Genomic DNA, 20,984 nt, shown 5'->3' on the forward strand with positions numbered 1-20,984 from the left:
GCAATAGCATGAATTTTTTTTTTCTCTTAAAGATTGAGGAAATGAATATTCAAAAACTTCTTAATGACCTAAATAGTGCACAAGAAAATCAGGAAATTAAATAAGGTCGCTTGAGAATCAGATTGACTGTCAAATCCCATTCTACATTTTCACAATCATCAGAGATTATTTCTAGTGGTAATCAAACAAACTTCTCACACTAAGCTGCTTAATATAATCTTACCCCACCAATGAAAAAAAAAAAAAAAATCAATCTCCAAAAGTGTTTTCCGCAGCGTACATGCGGACAACAGACCATTAAATATGTAGCAGACACATGAATGAATATCTTGGGACCCAAAAAAAAAAAAAAGAAAAATTTTAAAGATGTCATAATAGTAGCACACATCTTTGGAAGTTCATTAAAATATCTACGAAGTCTGGTCACATTCAAGCCCCCACTTGTCTCGTGTCAATTGGGCTTCTCTTTCTCCTGATATGACTTTTTCGCAGAAAATTGGTTACATATTTCCTCAGCTGATAGCAACTCTTTCCTTCAAAACATTTTTTTAAAAAAAAACCCAGATGTCCAAGTTAGCTTCACTTTCACAATAATTAACCAAGAGGAAACAAATCTAATGGTTGCTTTTGTAACTCGGATTTTAGGGAATATGTACACCAAGTGGGAACATAAAATAATGAATCCTACCCTCTAATTTGATGCCAATTCCTGACTTTATATGGTGAATAACTTTACACAATGCAAGGCCACAATTGTGCTTGCTTTACCATTATATTCTTTTAACATTATATCGAAGGAAGGTTAAAGAGACCGTGTATAAGGGGTTAGTAGGATTTGATCGCGTGTCAGAACACCTTTTTTAGATTTTTTTTCACTGCTTGTGAGGTTTGAATCCCCAATCTACAGCAAAAAAAAAAAAAAACTTGGTGATCTAGTAGGATTTGATCGCGTGTCAGAACACCTCTTTTAGATTTTTTTCACTGCTGGTAAGGTTTGATTCCCCAACCTACAGCCCAAAAAAAAAACTTGGTGACTATTGTACCAAAGCTCAGTAACTTTTACCATTATATTCACAATTTCCTATTTAACTAAGAGCAGAACTTCTGCAGGGCTTGCAGCTAAAGTCATCAAATTAGGTGAGGAAAGCGTCGTAAGTCATAACAAGCTAAAAAGTATGAGACAATTTCAGAGAATCAAAAGACCCCGTCAAAGACTTCCAACCATATTGCACATAATTACTAGAGTTGACAAAGGTAGTTAATAGCTAAAACCTATTCTGGCTTGAACGGCTCCTTCAGTTCTTGGTTGGACCACAAAATACTACAACTTCACGTCTTTTTTTGACCACAAAAAAAAAAAAAAAACATACACACACATCCTTTGTCTTCCCCAGGTGGACGGACACCCACAACTCAAAGTCTCTGGATGAGTTTCTCAGCAAGTGTCATGCAATTTTAGGAGACAATTTAAGACCAAAATTCCCCATTTGAATTTTGTGTGATGGAGATTGAGATTCGAAGACATTTTGAAAATGTGGTATGTGTCGTGGATGAATAGTTAGCCATTGACTGTATTAATGTACAACACACTAGTTGCCAAAAGAAAATATGATCTTCACTTTTGCGAAGGTAATATTGAAAAATCAATAGATCGGCTCTAGATCCTCTGTCAGAGAATTATGTGTTACACGTATAAATTACACCCAAGATTGGTTAAACCAACCCAATGAAAAAATATACCTTTTATAATGCAAGTTTTACAGCGTAACAAAGGATCCGCAGCCCACAAGATAGACATAAAAATTTAACACTAAACCCCTCCGCATGCTTTATGAGGATATCCACATTTACCTCGTTCAACTAATACTGGCAATTATTGAGGTCCCGAATTCAAAGCATGTCTTCTTTCTCCACCCCTTAGTTATGTTTGTCAAACTGGGTATTACTACTGCAAAGTATCCCTTGAGCAGTTCACTGAAGTCTCTTCTGCTCTGGCCCATGTGGGACATCCAAAGGTACAAAACAACTGAAGTCTCCCCTGATGCTCTCTGCACATCAATGTCATGAGATGATTATGTCGTATCTGAATGGGATGTCCTACTGACCAGGATTCTAGTGGAACCATGTCTAAGTATTCTTCCATTATTTTCGCTTCGATCATCTTATCATTGAGCTGCTCTGCTGTTTCTGATTTGAGTTTCTGGCACCTGCAACAGTATGTCAGACAGTCTGATCGAAAATTTGAGCAGAAAACCAATCGGTTTTGGGAGTTCCATGAGCAATCCAATAGCTGGGTTGAAGTGGAACTCCCTTTTGATCTTGTTTCTTGTGTCAATGATACTTGTACAAGAGTTGGTTCAGTTGATCATCAGACGATGGACAAGATTGAAGACACAGAAGAACTTGATGTTCCTGAGTCGAAAAGGAGCTCTGAAAAGGAGGATTGTTTAAAAGCAGGGGTAGGGGAAAATTCTAATGCTGTTCTGCCTTTCAGAAAGAGAGTTTCTCTAACAAAAATGTCTGATACATCCATCTGGATTACTGGACCTAGTGGATCAATCTATGAGAGGTTTTGGAACGGTTTGCAGTGGGTAATAGCACCACATGATCTACCAGCAAGTGCAGGGTATGCGATTTCTGTCTTCATTGTTAATCAGATAATTCTTGCTCTCTCAGAGGCAGGGAATCTGTACCAGGTACTAATCTCCGAAGGAAAACACGTTTGCATCATCCAAATCTGTAGTCCAAACAGGAATAAATATGAAAGTCTACTGCATAGATGTCATGAAAGATGTCCAAAGATGGAACAAGAACAGATTAAAGAAAAGAACAACAACAGAATGAGTGCCACACACAATTTGCTTCAGAAATTTTAAGATTTTATATTGACTTCAAGAATCAGAATTCACAAAGCTATTGAATTTGGGTTACACAACTGTATAGTTATTGCAACATAGAGTCCACAACAACAGAATGAGTGCCACACACGATTTGCTTCAGAAATTTTAAGATTTTGTATTGACTTCAAGAATCAGTCTTGTTACTGCATTTCAATCAGTCCTCTATAGGTGTGAGACACTTTTAAGTATCACAAATTCACAAAGCTATTGAATTTAGATTATACAACTGTACAGTTTTTGCAGCATAGAGTCCACATTCCTTCTTTTGGATTTTATGACAGATGCAGCTGAATGAAAATGCACATCCAGTTTGGATTGATTTCACACCACTGATCAATAACAGTACAAGCCATGAAACAGGACAAAGATTTCCCGCTCGAGTAATTTCTGGAGTGACCTCAGAAGATAGGGAGTGAGTAAAATACTGATTTCAGAACATTCCAATTCAAAGCAGATTCATTTGCTGGAAAACAAAGTTCTGTTACAAGCAAAACTTGCCAATTCAGACTCAAGCTAACAATTTGTTTTCCACCTCACCATCAGGAGATTATATTTGTGCACAAAGAATCGATCATTAATAGAACTTATTGGGACTGAACCTACCAGGTGAGACCAGCCAAAAAGGCCGTTACTAGCTATTATACATGCACCTTAACATATCAATGCAAAAAAAATGAATTCATGAAACTTTTCCAAGTTATACACTGCTCTTTGCTGTGCACAGATGGAAAAATCATGGTCGACCACCTGGTGCCGATGTTGAAGCAATAGTCGATGCTACTTCTGTTAGACCAGAAGCAGTATTTACTGTAAGGTAAGTTCCCTCCTCCTTACTTTGTTTGGTATGAGGGATGAAAGTAAATATACTGAGGAGATACTACGTTGTCTATATTTATCAAATCTACGTTATTCGTTCATTGATTTGGAGGAGACATGGTGCAACAGTGCTGCAGGAGATCTCTACGAATATGACCAGAGTTCTAAGCCAGCATGGAAGAAACACATACAAAAAGAAGGATCAGAACTAGATCTCTCTTTGGCTCCATTGAAAGGTTGCAGCTTCCATGGACTGAATGGACCTACTTCAGTGTCAATCTTTCTTTTAACCAAGGTACTGGATGCTTCATCTTATCAGTCGGATGAGTGAATGATTATATATTGAGCAATCATTCATATGAAGCATGAATTATAATGAGATGAATACTTTAGAGTAAGTGTCAAGCAGATTCAAGAAGACATTGAGGATGACTTGAGGTTTCAAGGACTATGTGAAGCACACAAATGGTTAGTTGGCAAAACGTGTCAAAAACATTCAAGAAGCAGCTGAGGATAGTAAAAGACTTTCCAGAAACAATTAAATCACATCAATGTTTAAGAAAGCCACTGATTCTTGTTCCCACCATTTAACTGCATCAAAATGAAAAGAGAAAGATCTTCGGGTGCTAAAAACTACTCACACCAACTTCTTAAGTATCTAATATTCTGTTGACAGAGTTCCTATTCAATCAAAGGAGAGCCACTGCCTTTTTCCCATACCAAGAAGCAATTATTTTCTTCTTGCAATTAGGTACTTCAGTCTTGTCATCATTTGGCTGGATATGATGTATAGTTCCAATTTTCACCTGTGCTACATGATACGAACAGGGAGGAGACTTGGTTGAGAGGCAATTCCAACAGAGGAAGTGGAAATGGGTTCCCCATGGAAGTCCAGAGGATCATTTCTTGACATCCATCACATGCAATCCTCAAGATGAACCAAATGAGAACCTAAATACAATGTTTCTCACTACAGCAGCTGGATTAGTTTTTGAATATCGAATTCCAAAACAATCAGGTACATCACTTCTATGGATTGCCATTTTTCTGAAATAGTTGTTTGACTTTATTAACTAGCGCAGTCTTGGGGAAAGCCAGTTGCTAAGTAGAAATTGAAATGGAGGCCTAATAGGAAAATACAAATATTTTCTAGCTAGAAGGAAAACATGAATTGTCTTCCTACTTTTTAGCCAGCATTAAGGTTGAACGGATTTATCTTTGATGGCATGAATCATTTAGTATCCCAGGGAATTGATTTTGATACAATGCAAGATATGCAACATGAGATGGGATTCCTCTTTTATAGATTGCCTTCTATGTATCTTGTTGATTATTTACACCTTTCTTCCATCTACCTACACACATCTTGATATACTTCCAAAGCTCAACCACCCATGTAAGTATACGTGCTGAAAAAAAAAAAAATCCCATAAGTGTCTGCAGATAACTAAGTATCAGAAACCTGCTAAATGCTAATTTAAAGGAGAGCCTGACCTTTCTCTTGTTTTTTCATGGCTCATTTCCTTATTAGTGATTCTACAAAAATGATGAATATAACAATGAAACTTAGCAGTTGAAATTCCAAATACTACATGATAACATGTTATTTTGATTCCCTGTGACTCTTCATATATTCGCTGCTACGATATTATGATTTACCATAGAATGTTCACCTCTCAGAATTAGCTTCACGTCAAACTAGAGCATATAATTGTGACTCACAGAAACGATCTTCGTCAGCTTTTGCTGAATAAGAATAAGTTCATAAGATTGGAACAAGACATTTCCTTAGGGAGCACAATTAATTATCAAATATAAAGGATTCTAGGAAATTTATGTTGCTGCACACACATAATAACACAGGAAGACAAGCATATCAGCCACATGTACAGTACATGAATGTAATTCTGTCGCTCTGCCATTTGTAATTGAGTTTCCAGCCCGGTGGTGAAGACATTACAAGAAGCAGAAGTAATTCATTAGTACAAGAAGACCACAAGTGACCATGTTTCACTGGCAGAAGAAAATCTCGGCTTTTACTCACTTTCACTCTCTTTCCTCTTTTCCTAATAGTGGTGCATCTTCCCTCTCTTTCGACAACTATATTTACAAATAAGTGACAATGCACCTTATTGTATTAAAAGGGAAAGAACACCAGCTTTCGCTTAACAGCCCTTTAATGTTCAATTTGATTGTTCAATCCATGAAATCCTACGGTTCACAGAGGCAGTGTTGTGTTTCAACCGTACGTTAATAGCATCCAAATCAAATTCAATTACACAAGCCTAGTGAATCCTAATAATATAAAAACTTTAAATTTGTGTAATCCATACAAAGGTTCAACATGCACTTTACTCATATTGCCTCATTTCATTTCATTTCAAGATAACCATTTGTAATACCATACCTCCTCCATTTCGAGATAGCTGGCTCTATTATAACAATGCCCTAAGGTTTCAGTAATATGCAGATTTATCAGAATCCAATGACAAGTCTGATCAACAAGTTTACCTTATATGCGCCTAGGCTATTGAAAAAAGAGTTCCTTTTAATCTCTGATAGAGAACTAAAACTTTTGAGGTATCTACATTTAAGTAACTAGACAGACATTCCAAGCACTGTAATTAGCATGTATCAAGTGTCATCGACTGTTGAAGATGTCTGCATCTGTAAGATAAACTTCTGAAGTGAGGAAACTGTGTTGAGAAAATTCTTTGATCTTATTAGCATTCTTATGAAGATGTTCAAATCTTTTGGCAGGCCAAAATCTTTTGAACAGATACTAACTTCTTTATATCACAAATTAATAACTATAACACATGAAATGTCACAAAACACGCACTAGTCCTGAGATAAGAGATTCTTTCACAAGATCAGTAATGAGTTAAAGGAGGATTGATTTGAAGAAATTAAGCCAAGTTTGTTTAGTCTTTGATAACCCTTTGTCTCAGTCAAGCGAACATGAAAGCCAAGCATTTTTATTAGGCAGCCCGGATAAGGGCAGCTTTTCTCTTATTTTAATTAAAGGGGTGGTGAGAGTTTAACTTTCTGGCGGCGTACTTCTGTCTCAGAAAAAGTTTTCTTTAATCTACTTGTCAAACCATTCTCCATTTAGATAATGAACTGAGACCTCTTTCTTTGTATCCAACTTTATGATTAGACAGAGACCTAGCCAAAGTGTTCTATCCTATCGAAAAGGAAAAACTTTTGCAATATACAATGCATATTGGAAATCGCCACAGGATGCCAAGTTTCAAGGTCAACCAGATTGCTGCATCTATTTCCTGACCACTCCAGCCATCTAAGGAGGCAGGACTAAAGAACTTGTAACAAATCACATACCCATGTGCAGATTATCATACATGCACAATGCATGTCCATTTGTGTCTCTTATTGAGAAAATCAGTTATCAATTGCAATGGAAAACTCGAAAGATTAATTGAACTACAATCTTGATGTCAATATATTTTATGTGAAGACAGGTGCATCCCAGGAGAACCAAATTCTAGAGCATTGGGTGAATCACATTCATCCTTCAAATGCAAAAATAGCAAAACGAATTACAGGGCTCCAATTGCAAGTTGGCAGAATGATTTTTCCATTAGATGATGGAAGGCTTTCAGAATTGCATCTAGCAGGTATTGGTGGTGAAAGTTCAGGACCAAGTCAGCAGATTAATGCCCGGAGAAGAGTATCCCCCAAGTATGTATGGTCCATATTAGATGCTCCAGAAACTGAAGGATGGAATGCAGAATACTGTACTGAAGAATATGGACCTACAAATTGCATTTCAGGGATGAAAGAGGAAACCAATGATGAAGATCTTACAGGATTAATATCAAGAAGGAGAAAAGGAATTAGTTCACAACAAAACTACTTGTTACTTGGCATATCTGGCAGCAGCTCAACCAAGACCTTAGAAGATCTTAGTATAGCAGATCACTCGATTACCAAAAACTTCCGTCTCAGAGCAATGCATGGAGGAAAATCCTTCTTTCTGATAACAGATGAGGGCCTGACATTTGAATACCTAAGTGCCGAAAATGTGTGGTTCTGGTTGAGGCACGAGCATTCAACGGCCATCAGGGGCGCAGTCGGAAACTACAATGGAAGTTTGTATTTGATTGATGAGTATGGAAGTCTGTTTATTAGAGAAAGAAGTGGAAATGAACTAGCATGGATAAATTGCACTGCCATAAAGAAAGGAAGACAAGTGATTGGAGGTCCACCATGGGATGGCATTCCTGGAAAGACACAGAAAGTAACAGCAACTGATGCACTCTTTTTTGTCAGCAGAAGTGGAAGGTTATTACAGCTAACTGTAAGTTGCATTATGCTTTAAATTTGAATCTTATACTTTGACAAGGTGGTTTCAAACAATTGAGATACAATTGTCTACAACAAATTGTCCTTGGGATGAAATCCTCCAACAAGTTCTTTCAGTACTTATATGGAATCACTTATGGAAATAGTTTCAGAATGTCCATCAATTTTCGAGATGAAGAAATCAATCCAAATGTTGTTTTTTCTTTTCATCCATTCTTATGGAATCAATGCTCACTTAATCAGCCATATTGTTGCAACCCTGTATTTCTAATTATTTGAAATAGATCAGTAATCAAAATTTTAGGCCTCTGATCATCTGTCAACAAGTCAAAATTAGAACAATAATGAAGATTATCACAAGGTGAGCATGAAAAGAAAGATATATCAAGTGATTCAGTGGTCAATAAGCCTCGTGAAAGTAAAATTTTTCATTTCTAATAACTGGTTGATATTTTTTAGCGAAATCACAAAACAAAAAGTCTTGTTTTTCTGCTCAGACAAGTTCGCTGCTGATAACTGTAAAGTATAACTACTTCTGTATAGGTTGCATTGAGAAAGTTCAAATGGAAAGATTGTCGAAACCCACCAAATACTAAGATTGCTTGCATAGCTGATCAGGAGGCTCTCAGAGAAAAAATAGTGTTTGTTGTCGGGAGGAATGGTCGACTGTACCAGTACAACAAGGTTACAGAGCTTTGGCATGAGCATTACCAGTCTCAACACTTAGTTCTATCAAGATTGCCTGGAACAGCTATGAGGCCATCACCTTTATCATTAAAGGGTTCTCTTTTCATGCTTTCTGAAAATGGTGGACTAGTTGAATATCACTGGAATCAGTTAGACGGTTGGAATTGGGTGGAACATGGAACACCAAATAGTAATGTTACATTAGTTGGTTCACCAGGACCTTGCTTTGAAGGTGGCCAACTATTTCTGATTGGTTCAGATGGTAATGTTTATCTTAGGTTCCTGGACCAAGCAACATGGAAATGGAAGAACTGTGGCTTTCCATACACTGAAACTAAGGTGGATGCGGATCAAAAGCAGATTGGAGAAGGAAATGGAAACAAAGATATCTGTATCAACGAAGAAATTGAAACCAGCTTTGAGAAACTAGCAGAGAACTTGCAAGCTATTAACAAAAATTGTGATCCTAAGGTGAATGACTCTCATCAGTATCAACAAAACTTACACATACAAAATGTCTTATTTCCTCTGACTTCTTAGTGAACAATATGCAGGTGGAGTCTACACGTCCAATTTCATTTGCAGAAACCTCAGTCATATTTGAGCTAAGAGATGGCAGAGTAAGCAATCTAATTCATTGCCTACTCTAAGTTTCGTATCGTACCTAGTGCATCTAATTATCATCTGCTAACTATTACAACAGCCATACACTGGTGACGGTAAGACTGAAACTTCCAACATGCAACACAAGAACACTTGAATAATGAGAAATGTTATAATGATCTACCTCTTTTGTAAATGCAGTTTATGATAGGATTAATCTTCTTACAAGTAACACATTGTGAAAATTTAAGTGACAGCACACAGACTTCGGTTGGAATTCTTATGCTTCTCTAAGAAAATCATAATATTTCAACATTTTCATCTCCAAACAAAGTAAACATATTAAATCTTGGCTTTGAGTATTTTGAAAATGTACAAGTTTAAACTCAAGTCTTCTACTTGATACTGTTGCTGATGGAATTGATTCATGACAGTTGGCAGAGTTGCAGAAAACTGGAGATGCAAACTGGGCTTGGTCACGTTCCATTGGGACTCCCACAAGTTTATGCCTAGCTAACTATTGGACAACTTTGGCTTCATAAGATACAAATGCCTTATTCAATACAAAAAAGGCTAGAACAGTTCACAGCATAGCAAAATACACATTTCAATAGGTTGCAGTATGAAAATGTTGTACAGTCTCTAGAGAAGGATATTTACAGAAATATTATACTGAATGGAGTGTTTCTCTATTTCTTTTCTTACTTGTTCTTATGTATTCCTCCATCACAGAGAAGCACAGAACAAGAATGTAATCAGCTGTAAAGCAGTAATGCAAAGGAAAGGTACACAAAATGATGAATAAAATTTGGGTGTATTTATTGTATGAGCTTCAAGTTTATATCTCTTCCAGCATAGAGAATTTCTTTAATCTTTATGCTGAGGTCCTCAAACATTTTCGTTTCATTTGATAGTTGAGGTCTCTAAATGCATGACTGAAATTCTTGGATTCTGGTACTTGAGAAAAGAGAAAAATCAGTGTGTTGGAAATTAAGTTTCTGAATTTCTTAGCAGAAGCTACAAATGAATCCTGATGCAAGTCTGCATTACAGTATCAGCTCATCAAGATTAACATTAATCTGATGAAACAGAAAGACTAGAGTTAAACTGTGTTAAGATTGTAGTAACCATTGTCTGTGGCTGGGATAACAGGCTAACAGCCAATCCCAGTACAGACTCTTCACAGGACCGTTCTGACTTTCAGCTGTATAGTGATTCTACTTTATTGCTCTCTTTTCTGCAAGAACAAAGAGCTATGCTATGCTCAACAAGCATCTGATTGATAGAAACATTCAAGTATGAAGAACCATTACAAGGACAATGTCCTCCTCAAGGTATGTGTCCTCAAGTGTTTCCACAGTATAAGAAAATTCATACGAAGCTGCAGTTTTAGAGCAAGAAGTATCCCTTCAGGGCTTCACAATTCTTTATGGACATTTTTTTGTTCCATTATCAGAACCCTCTCAATTGCCGGAGTCATTGAGTCGGTTTTGAAGCAAAGGTTAAGTACATTGTGCATCATCTCACGGCCTAAATTGTGGCAGTGTTTCACATTTCTCTATTGCTAGGAAAGCCATGTGAATGGAGATTAAGTCAAGTCTTTGGATCAAGCAGAGTTAGGAGTTTGGATGGTATAACTTCATCTAATATCTTCAAAAACAATTGAATATTTTATAGTGAGATGGCTTCATAGCATGTTAAATATTTAGTATTTTCTTGTGGTTGTATAGTTTGTTACTTCTTATACAATTTGATATACAATCATATAACAGTATTATATGTATAAATTTTATTCATACACACCAACTTAATATATAAATTTAATTCACTAATTAATCGTACACCAAATTTTGAAGAAGTACTACAATAGTTTATAATTGCACTAAATCCAACCCTACCTATCCAAACATCTCGCAACATCATTTCACCATGACCACACAAATTGCCCCAATCCTTCCTAACACTGTTTCACTATGATACATACTTTGTCAATTAGCTGTTTTGAGCCCTAAAATTTTTTGCGACCAGAAGGAAATGCCCTTTTAACACTATTTATTCAATAGTAAGTGACGTAATGGATCTCACCAGAGACTAACAAAGATGTCTCCATGAGCTCTTTTTACTACAATACGGTAAACTAACAAGACGTCTACATGGGCTCCTTTTCCTACAATACAGTACATCACTTCTGCCTGGAAAATGCCAAATCATTGTGTCCAAAATAACCACGACATTAAGTTGAAGTTTAATTGGCATTTGTTAAGACGTTGGTTTGCCCGAAATAGACTGATCATGCCCACTTCCATACGATGGGAAAATTATCAACTTACGTTTTGAACTGTATATGTAATTTCTTGACGATTTCACTGCTGTTACATGAGGGTGATATACGGTTTGTTGGCCAAAAAGATCAAGAATGGGTTTGCTTAGAAATTAAACATTTGTCTGCATAATTTTGTAGAGAGACTTCATCTCAAGCCAAAAGCAACCCTTTTTTTTTTCTTTTTTTTTTTTGGGTCAAAGTGTTGCTACCACCAACAAAGAAATTTGAGGATACAGTCTCAAATTATAAGCCAAAGACAAATTAAACAGACTACAATAACAATACATCCTATCGCTTAAACATTCTTTTCGCATACTGATAGTTAATTCTTTTCAGAAATGAACAAATAGGGAGAGCAATTTGTCAACTAGACAGAGACCAACTCACGCAAACAACCCTAGGCCAAAATATCTACTAAGCTGCAAAACATCACACGATTAAATCAGCAGGCTCCAAAGCCTATGATCCTCAAATCATTCATGAGTGGCACCACCTTTCACTTGAAACAACCCAAGCACAATCATAAATCTCCCTTACATGAGCGCCAATCTTCCCATGAGATAAGAGCTTGGTTTTTTCTGGAAATTTCCCCAGCAATTCCAACTTGGAAGGAAATACGAGACACGAGAAGAGTCATCCGATGCAAGCATGAAAACATTTTACTAGCTAGGAGAAGATGAGAACAAGACAAGCAAAGCAGACAAGGTAAACAACCAAGCCCCATCTAATCTGACAGCATCAGCAAAAGCGACAGAAATCACTCATTTGTTCACATAGACTCCTGAATAAAATCAATCCTATGCCATCCTAAAATGGGTGGCCAAATAAAATTGCAGCACAATCAAGAGAATCTCAGAGGCCTCCACTGCAGCAATAAACAAAGAGCAGAAAGGAAATTAACAGTATCCTCCAGCTGTGATCATACAAAATTAGTTAACCAGCATACATAAGGGCTTCTTTCTCTTAACCCATATCGGAACCTCAAACATCAAATGGAAGTGATTAAAATCTTCTCCTTGGGCTTCTAGAGCGATGACCACGTGGAGATCTGCAAAATTTAGACCCAAAAAGTTAAATCTTACAAGTAATTCCAATGCTCAACTCTTAGTATCCTACACTAATATGACATACACATGTTCAAGACCGAAAGCATTAATCACATCCCAATATCGCTTGTCATCCAAAGTGCAAAACATCCACCTCATAACTCATTTGTTGAAGAAACTAAAAAATTATGACTTCACACATCCAAGGTCAGAACAAATGGGAGACGAGAATATCCACCATAGCAGGAAAAGATGCTAATTCCCCCCAAAGATCATCCAGCCTGGAAAATTGCTAACTTGAAAACGAAATTGTGATTTGTACTTCTAAGTGGGAAAAGATGCAAACAATGTCAGGCAAAAGAAAAAATCCTAGAAAACTGATTCTCAAACCTAGTTTCCCAAAAAAAAAAAAAGGGTACCATAAACTGGCTTTGCAAAAAATACCAGTTGAATGAAAGAGAAAAGAAACAGCACTTTTGACAATAATAGAAACACCCAAAGACCACATAATTCTACAGTCATCATGATTTTCAAGTATTCATGTGACAGGAAATACACATACATACTGCTATATTTGTTCATTTTAATGTCATCTAACATATGCAGAATTACACACTAACAAAGCCTTATTGACCTGCAACGTTTATGGCATAAATTAATAAATCAAATTAGATGTTCTGCAAACATACCTCCTCCTCATATTCTTCCTTTTAAATGGACCTTTGCTGAATGCCCAATCAACATGTATAGTGTGGGTGTAGAATTCAGTTCCATCCATTTCGTGTATGGCTTTCTCTGCTTCTTCGCGGTCCTCGTACTCAATAAGTGCATAACCCTGCACAAACCAATTCAATCTCAATTCTTTTGCCACCCCAAAAAAAAAAAAAAAAAAAAAAGTCCAAGGAACAGCAAACAAGGTCACGTAAAAGACTCAAGGAAACCGCCAGCACAAAAATGAGAAGCAGAAGAAAATATATCTTTGTAAGTGAAGATAGAGTTCATTACACAAACACATGAGCCCTTAGTGAACAAAATATAATTTCAAGTAAAAACAACTTATATATTTAGTAGCAAGGCAAAAGATTCAGAGATGCACGACAGAAAAGCGTGTTCCAATTATGTGGTACATGTTAGGGCATATATAGTGCGATCTATGAGCAAACTCCCAGGCTTTTAGCTGCAAAGAACAAGACTGTATAATTCATTATCTTTTCCTCAGCTAGCTATTTTACTCTTCTGGGAGTTTGTAGGGGGTCCTGAAGTTCATGATTGACAGGAAATTCAATTCTATTTTAGAAGAGAAGCTAGACTAGAAAAATATTCTACACCTTACAAATTTTTGCTTACCTTGACAAATCCAGTCCTGCGATCAAGATTCAAATGCAAGTTTTTAATCTCTCCAAACTCACGAAATGCATTCAACAGCTCATCTTCTTGTAACTCTTCATGAACTCCAGTAACCAATATAATCCATCCTTCGATTGCTGCATAAATCATTACCAACAAAATTTTTATTAGCATTTTAAATTTCTCAAAGAATAACCCTAAATCCAGAGCATCAAACGTAAAGGCCACTACGTAATAAAGCAAAAGCCTCCAAGAGTTTGATAATGTGGTCATTCCATCTTTTTTTTTTTATTTCTTTTTGCAATACAATATAAGTAAATGCATTAATAGGCCAAGTATGTATTACAGTTTTCACCTTCTAGGAAAGTCATGCATAATTATTGTAAATTAACAAACTTTATATAAATAATTCAATTTCCCACAACATATGTTTCATATTTCATCCTTTCTCCATTTATTGCCCAACTTAGTGACCAATTAACCTGGGCAGCTAATTTGACTGATGCACATATAAGTTCATTATTTCATAAAAAAACTCAATACATTTGAGGCCATTCAATGCACATGAGAATAAAAGGGCTTTAAAAAGGCAGTCTCAACGGAAGGAAGGGCTACACTATGAGCAAAAACCATTTTCAGTTTTCCTTTGTCAAAGAATAGGATAGCAGCAGCTTTTTTAACCTTCAGAAAATTGAAACCCAAATCATAAATTTTGTAATTTCCTTGACAAGTATAAACAGCCTTATGATTAAAATCCTGAATGTGATTCTAAAGCAGAATAGGCAACAGGAGTAGTTAGATTTTGCAGGCTGGCTGCATGTTGTCAAGACCATTGAAATGTACTGGTCCAAAACATTTCATCACTCAAAGGGAAAGGAAGATTCCTTAGTATCTGCTCACACTGGTTGCGATCCTGAATGTGATTCTAGAGCAGAATAGGCAATAGGAGTAGTTAGATTTTGCAGGCCAGCTGCATGTTGTCAAGACCATTGAAATGTACTGGTCCAAAATATTTCATCACTCAAAGGGAAAGGAAGATTCCTTAGTATCTGCTCACACTGGTTGCAACACATTCCCCTTAAGCAAATGCCTCAGTAAGAAAAAACAGGGCTTTTGCTCATTATAGGACTTGATCAAACATATCACCACATTAAAGGGTCCTCTTGGATGGTGTATTCTATGGATGTTTGCCTGAAATTTTACTGTAGCTCACTATAGCCGTCTTAGGAATATATTGATGTTAGTCTGCATGATGTGGGAATGTTGGGGGAGGGTGGTGGTAGAAGAGGGAAAGGGGTGCGTGTCATTGGGTATTTTGGGGTGTTTTTTCTAGCGTTTCTGTTCTAACAGGTTTCTGTAGATATGTACACCTACTAAAGTATAAATGTCCATAATGGGACCACACTAACACAGTACATACTCTGTTCAAAACTTATTGTACCAGATTGAAGCTAGAGAAACTAATGACACAGCTTACTGCTCAAACTGGGTTATGATGAGAAGACAAATCCTAAGCTTCCCCTGCCAAAGCCTAGACCTCTTCATTGATTAAAACTGTGGCTGAACATAAAGTAAATGAAGCAACACCATCACATAACGCTACTTATAACTGGACTTTCCGGTTCTTTTTTATCTCAATCCTACAAACAACGCCAACATACGGCTTCCAAAAGATTCAACCAAAAACCTTGAAATATATATGAACCTGTGCATTTTCCCCATTGGTCCCATTGCCTTCATACATGGATAACAATGATGCCCAATCAGGACATATTAATTGCTACGAACACATTACCCATAGTACAGAAAACCAGTCACCAATGTTGAACAAGAAGTATTTACTAAAAGCTTGTCAAAACAAAAGGCCGAACTAACAACTAACAGCCAAAAAGAAGATGTTACTGTGTAAAACCAGTAAGAGACAAACGTCCATAATGTCCTCCCACAACTCCCAGAAAGACTTTCTCATAGCATCACGATCACTCAAAACCCCAGAAGAATACTACTCCCAGATCCTTTCTGTCTTCATACTTCCATGTGCTGCTCAAAACAGATCATTATAAATAAAATTATGATCCCAAATATTACCCGCTCACACATCATAGCACATGTACACGTATTACGCTTGTATTTTTGCCTATATGAAGAGAGGTGTATATATGGTACTTTTGCACCAAAACCACCAAGAAAGCCGGATTAAGACTTAATTCTCCAAATTCGTTTCTTCTATTCTCACAAAGTACTACGTTTTTCACAACTTTCAAGTAACCAAAAAAAACCAATTCTTAGCACCAATTGATAATGGAAAGAAAAAACGGAGGCGAACAAAAAAAAAATAACAAGTAAAAATTCAGAAATACAACACCTTTCTCCTCCCCACAAAAAAAGTCATAAAACCTAGCGACACAGCAGGACAAAAAAAAGCCAAAACAATTCCCAAAACAGCAAACCCCCCCCCCCCCCCCCCAAAAATGCGCCACTACTGGAAAAAATGTAAAGAACGCCGAAAATTGAACTAACATCGTTCAGGACCAGGGCCGCCTTCGGAGTCCAGCGAGTCAAAAGGAGCAGACATGCGAGCATTTCGGTCAGCGGTGGTGGCCTCCTCACGGAAGCCGCGGCCTTTAGTCTTCTTAGCGGCGGAGAAGGAGGAAGAGGAGCCGCCGGTGATGGCGGACTTGAGCTTAGGAATTGGTGCCCGAGGCGAAGCCGCCCCGTCGACGTCCTCGTCCATCAAATCGTCATCCTCCGGCTCGAAATCCACAGCTTCCACCTCCGGATTAGCCATTAAAGCTGGTCACGAAATAGTAGTATCACTCTCTCGAGAAGGAGACTTCTTTAGGGCAAGATTTTATTTTGGGGATTTTAAAGAAGAAAATAGGGGCGAAAAACTTCTAATTGATTAAAGGGCCTTTTTGGAACCTGAGTTTTTTGGGAGTTTGTCTAAAACTTTACTGTAATGCACTGAAGAAGTTTTTGAAAAAATTTTGTAGAAGTTTTTGTAAGGTGAAAAACTTTTTTGTAGAAGTTTTTGAAATGTTACTGTAGACGTTTTTTGGATTATTTTTAGAGGTATTTTTAAAACATATTTTTGAGTATTTTATAATTTATAATTTTTATATTTTTACATTTTTAAACATTTATGCATTTATAATACATTTATAAATATTTAGAAATAAATATATTTATATATTTATATAAAAATATATAAATGTAATATATTATATATAATACGTAATATACATATATTTATAAATGTATAAATATATAATTAATATAAATGTATAAATTATAAATGAATATTATATAAATGTATAAATTATAATTTATAAATTTATATGGTGATTATGTATAAATGTATTAATATAAATGTATAAATGTATTAATATTATGTATAAATGTATAATTAATATTGTTTATAATTTATAATTTTTATTGTTCAAATATTTATATGCATTTATAATACATTTATGAATAAATATATTTATATATTTATATAAAAATATATAAATGTATTATATTATATATAATACATAATATACATATATTTATAAATGTATAAATGTATAATTAATATAAATGTATATATTATAAATGAATCTTATATAAATGTATAAATTATAATTTATAAATATATGTGATGATTATGTATAACTGTATTAATATAATTAATATAAATGTATAAATGCATTAATATTATGTATAAATGTATAATTAATATTGTTTATAATTTATAATTTTTATTGTTTAAATATTTATATATATTTATGCATTTATAATACATTTATAAATAAATATATTTATATAGTTATATAAAAATATATAAATGTATTATATTATATATAATACATAATATAAATATATTTACAAATGTAATAATTGTATATTATTATAAATGAATATTATATAAATATATAAATTAATATATTATAAATATATAAATATATAATATTATGTATAAATGTATTAATATAATTAATATAAATGTATAAATGTATTAGTATTATGTATAAATGTATAATTAATATTGTGTGTTAATATTATGTATAATTGTATATAAATATACATAAATATATATGCATAAATGTGTAATATATATAATATGTCTTATATATATTAAATATATAATATTTATATAAATGTATAATTACATATTAATATTAATATTAATTTATATGGTATATATTATTTATATAAATATATAAAAATATATTTTAAATAAAATAAAATATTTATAGTAAAGCAGAGCTTTGTTACAGGAACGGATCCCTAAGTGCGGACCTTTGGTACTTGGAGCAGAGGAGAGAGTGTGCAGTGAAGCAGAGCTTCTTCCTCTCAATCTTGCTTAGTCCGATATACCACAGATCTTGTTACAGAAAATCTTTTTATTTTTGTAATTTTCTTGTTCTTCTAATTTTTGTCTTTCTATTAATTTTAATTCAGAGTATTTATGCCAAAGTAAATCTACTTTTGCTTGTCTTAAATTTTTTAGAAATGATGCGGGGTGGTGGTGTGCTACTTTAGATAATCTAGCTTTTTCTATTTGTATATGTGCCAAACACTGGTCTGTTGTTTCAATTTCTTCTAAAATTTTGTCAAAATAATAATAAGTATCTGGTTGTCTGAGAGTTTGTAATGCTAATCTGTATGCGTTTTCTGGAGAGGATGTAAACTGAAAAGGCGGTTCAAAATTCATATAAAATATCAGGATGATTAACTGGAATTTAAGAAATAAATGACTACTAGATACTTTAAGAAAGATAATTGAGATTTTACCTTCCTTGCTTTAAATCCAAATTTTCCTTCTGATGCTATGAAAATGGGAATCTTGTGATTAGGAGTTTTGCCTCACCGGATCTTCCCCTGGCGCCTGTTTTGTAACTGAAAGGCTTTGATGGGTACTACACCGTCTTTTGGTCTTTTAGAATCCTAAAAACAAGGTATCTTTTTCAAAGTTTCCGGTTGTTTGGATCTAATCTAGGGTTGGCTGCCTAAATCTCTACTTTCTTATTTCTCTTTCGTCTTATGCTAGCAATATGAGAGAGCTAAGAACTGCTAAGGAGCGTATGAAATTGGAGTTTTTATTGGATGCTTTAATTTACAGGATGTAAGTGCATCGTACCCAACATTGGTTTGGGACGTATGCCTTTATAGACTTCTTGTATAAACTGTGCGGACTTAAAAATTTTTGACTCGAAGTCCGTGGATATGACATGCTAACTTTACGGACTTAAAACCTACTGAAATCCGTAAAAACATCAAATCAATAATGCCTAACTATACAATGTAGCTGACAACTAATGAAAACTTTATGACCGGCCTATACATAGATTCTAAATAAATTTGGCCAAACTATACAATGTGGCCTGGTAACTAATAAAAGCTTTATGACCAACCTATACATTTTAGCTTTAGACAAGATGGCCGAAGAATTATCCTTCCATCATATTTTCGATGTTGCTTATTTCTTCTGGTCCCATTGTTTCCCAATAATGATCATCATTGTATTCTTCATCTACTTCGATATCCAAATGCCTTGCTCCTGTGCTCATATAATATCCTTCCAAATATTTTTCAAAGACTTCTGGATAATTGGTACTTATAGTGAAATCTTTTTCTAATTTAAACCTGTATGGGACATATATCTTTTGTATTTTATTTTCATATACTAACCTAATTCCATTTTCCCATTGATCTATGAAATGTCTGTAGGCTAATTGGATCATTTTAGCATTTATCAATTGTTCTTTTAATGCTAATGGACATTCCACAAGACTGCTGCTGATTTTCTCTAATTCTTCTGTCGTTCTCCTTGCTGGTGGTATATTGCTGACTGTAATCATCATTCTATGTATTGCTGGTTCTATGTCAAAAAGTCCTGTCCATTCTGCTGGTGCTGTTTTGATATGTACAGTTGCCCACTGTCCATAGTCTAACATTTTTCTGATGAAATATCCAAGATGAGTTCCAAGACAATGAGTATCCTCTGGATTTGTAACAATGATTTTTTCTAGAAATCCGGTATCCATGAGAAATTGTGGTGTTAAAATAACTCTTTCCCCATTTACTCTTAGTATCTTTGGGGATGAATATTTTGATAAGATAATAGTTGCTCTGAGGAAAAAATTGCTGAGTGTATGTATACAATGGCTATTTATTTTCTGGTGGTCACAGGCTTCTGGATTGTTTGGGCAATGTTTTTCTGGGTCGATGAAGAAAGATGGATGTAGTCTAATGGCTGCTGTATTTCTAATTGGGTCTTTTGCTATTTCATAAAAATATTGTTGGACTGCCATTAATTTTGAATAATATTGGGCTTGGGCTTTTTGGCTAATAATTTCTTGGATATGTAAAGGGAGGAAACCAAGTAGGTGATATGGTTTAAAGGATATTCTGGGTTTAAGAAATTCAAATGGTCTTTCTGAAATGGGCTTTTCTTGTATAAAAATTGGCTGTTTTATTGGGCCGGATGAAGAACTGGCCATTTGAGATGCTGTATGAGACAGCCTTCCTTTAAGCTCCCCAATCTCAGAAATTTGTGAGAGAATAGTATCTCCTTGTGAGCCTGAAATCTTATACATTTCTTTGAGTTGTTCAGTTAAAGACTTTATTTTTTCTTTTTGGGAAAAATCCTCTTCTTCAAAATTTCTACACTTTAAATTTAAACTTCTAATAGCTTGTTCCATACTTTTGCAATGTCTACAAAATTCTATTCTGTTTGTGTTATCTTTTTCTAATGCATATTGGTAATTTCTACTGCTACTAGGGGCATCTGTATGTTGATATACTGGCACCCTCATGCTATCCATGCTAGCTTTAGGATCTACATAAAATGTTGTTCCTATATTTTGCCTAGCAAATTCTAATGCTTCATGTATGCTATGAAATGCTTTCCATAAAGGATTATGAAAATGATTTATTTGTTCTATAACGGAA

General features: G+C 35.0%; 2 protein-coding genes across 3 annotated transcripts; one reads left to right on the forward strand and one right to left on the reverse strand.

The window, feature by feature from the left end:
• Nucleotides 1–1,883: 1,883 nt before the first annotated feature.
• LOC113722799 (uncharacterized) lies at nt 1,884–10,158 on the forward strand. Of its 2 annotated transcripts, none has more exons than XM_072066967.1 (10): nt 1,884–2,696; nt 3,182–3,312; nt 3,444–3,506; nt 3,625–3,714; nt 3,846–4,011; nt 4,545–4,734; nt 7,199–8,037; nt 8,586–9,200; nt 9,284–9,349; nt 9,767–10,158. In XM_072066967.1, exons 1-10 carry the CDS (start codon nt 2,088–2,090, stop codon nt 9,872–9,874), a joined length of 2,877 nt encoding a protein of 958 aa, XP_071923068.1. In that variant the 5' UTR covers nt 1,884–2,087; the 3' UTR covers nt 9,875–10,158. The 2 variants fall into 2 exon arrangements, with proteins under 2 accessions (XP_071923068.1, XP_071923093.1); XM_072066992.1 differs by having other exon boundaries at nt 2,488–2,626.
• Nucleotides 10,159–12,291: 2,133 nt separating this feature from the next.
• LOC113722926 (RNA-binding protein Y14-like) lies at nt 12,292–16,939 on the reverse strand. Its single transcript, XM_027246195.2, has 4 exons — nt 16,569–16,939; nt 14,049–14,185; nt 13,391–13,536; nt 12,292–12,703 (listed from the first exon to the last, which is right to left on the reverse strand). Exons 1-4 carry the CDS (start codon nt 16,834–16,836, stop codon nt 12,658–12,660), a joined length of 597 nt encoding a protein of 198 aa, XP_027101996.1. The 5' UTR covers nt 16,837–16,939; the 3' UTR covers nt 12,292–12,657.
• Between the last annotated feature and the right edge of the window lie 4,045 nt (nt 16,940–20,984).

This window comes from Coffea arabica, chromosome 1c (genome assembly GCF_036785885.1).
Source record: "Coffea arabica cultivar ET-39 chromosome 1c, Coffea Arabica ET-39 HiFi, whole genome shotgun sequence".
NCBI classification, from domain to species: Eukaryota; Viridiplantae; Streptophyta; class Magnoliopsida; order Gentianales; family Rubiaceae; genus Coffea; species Coffea arabica.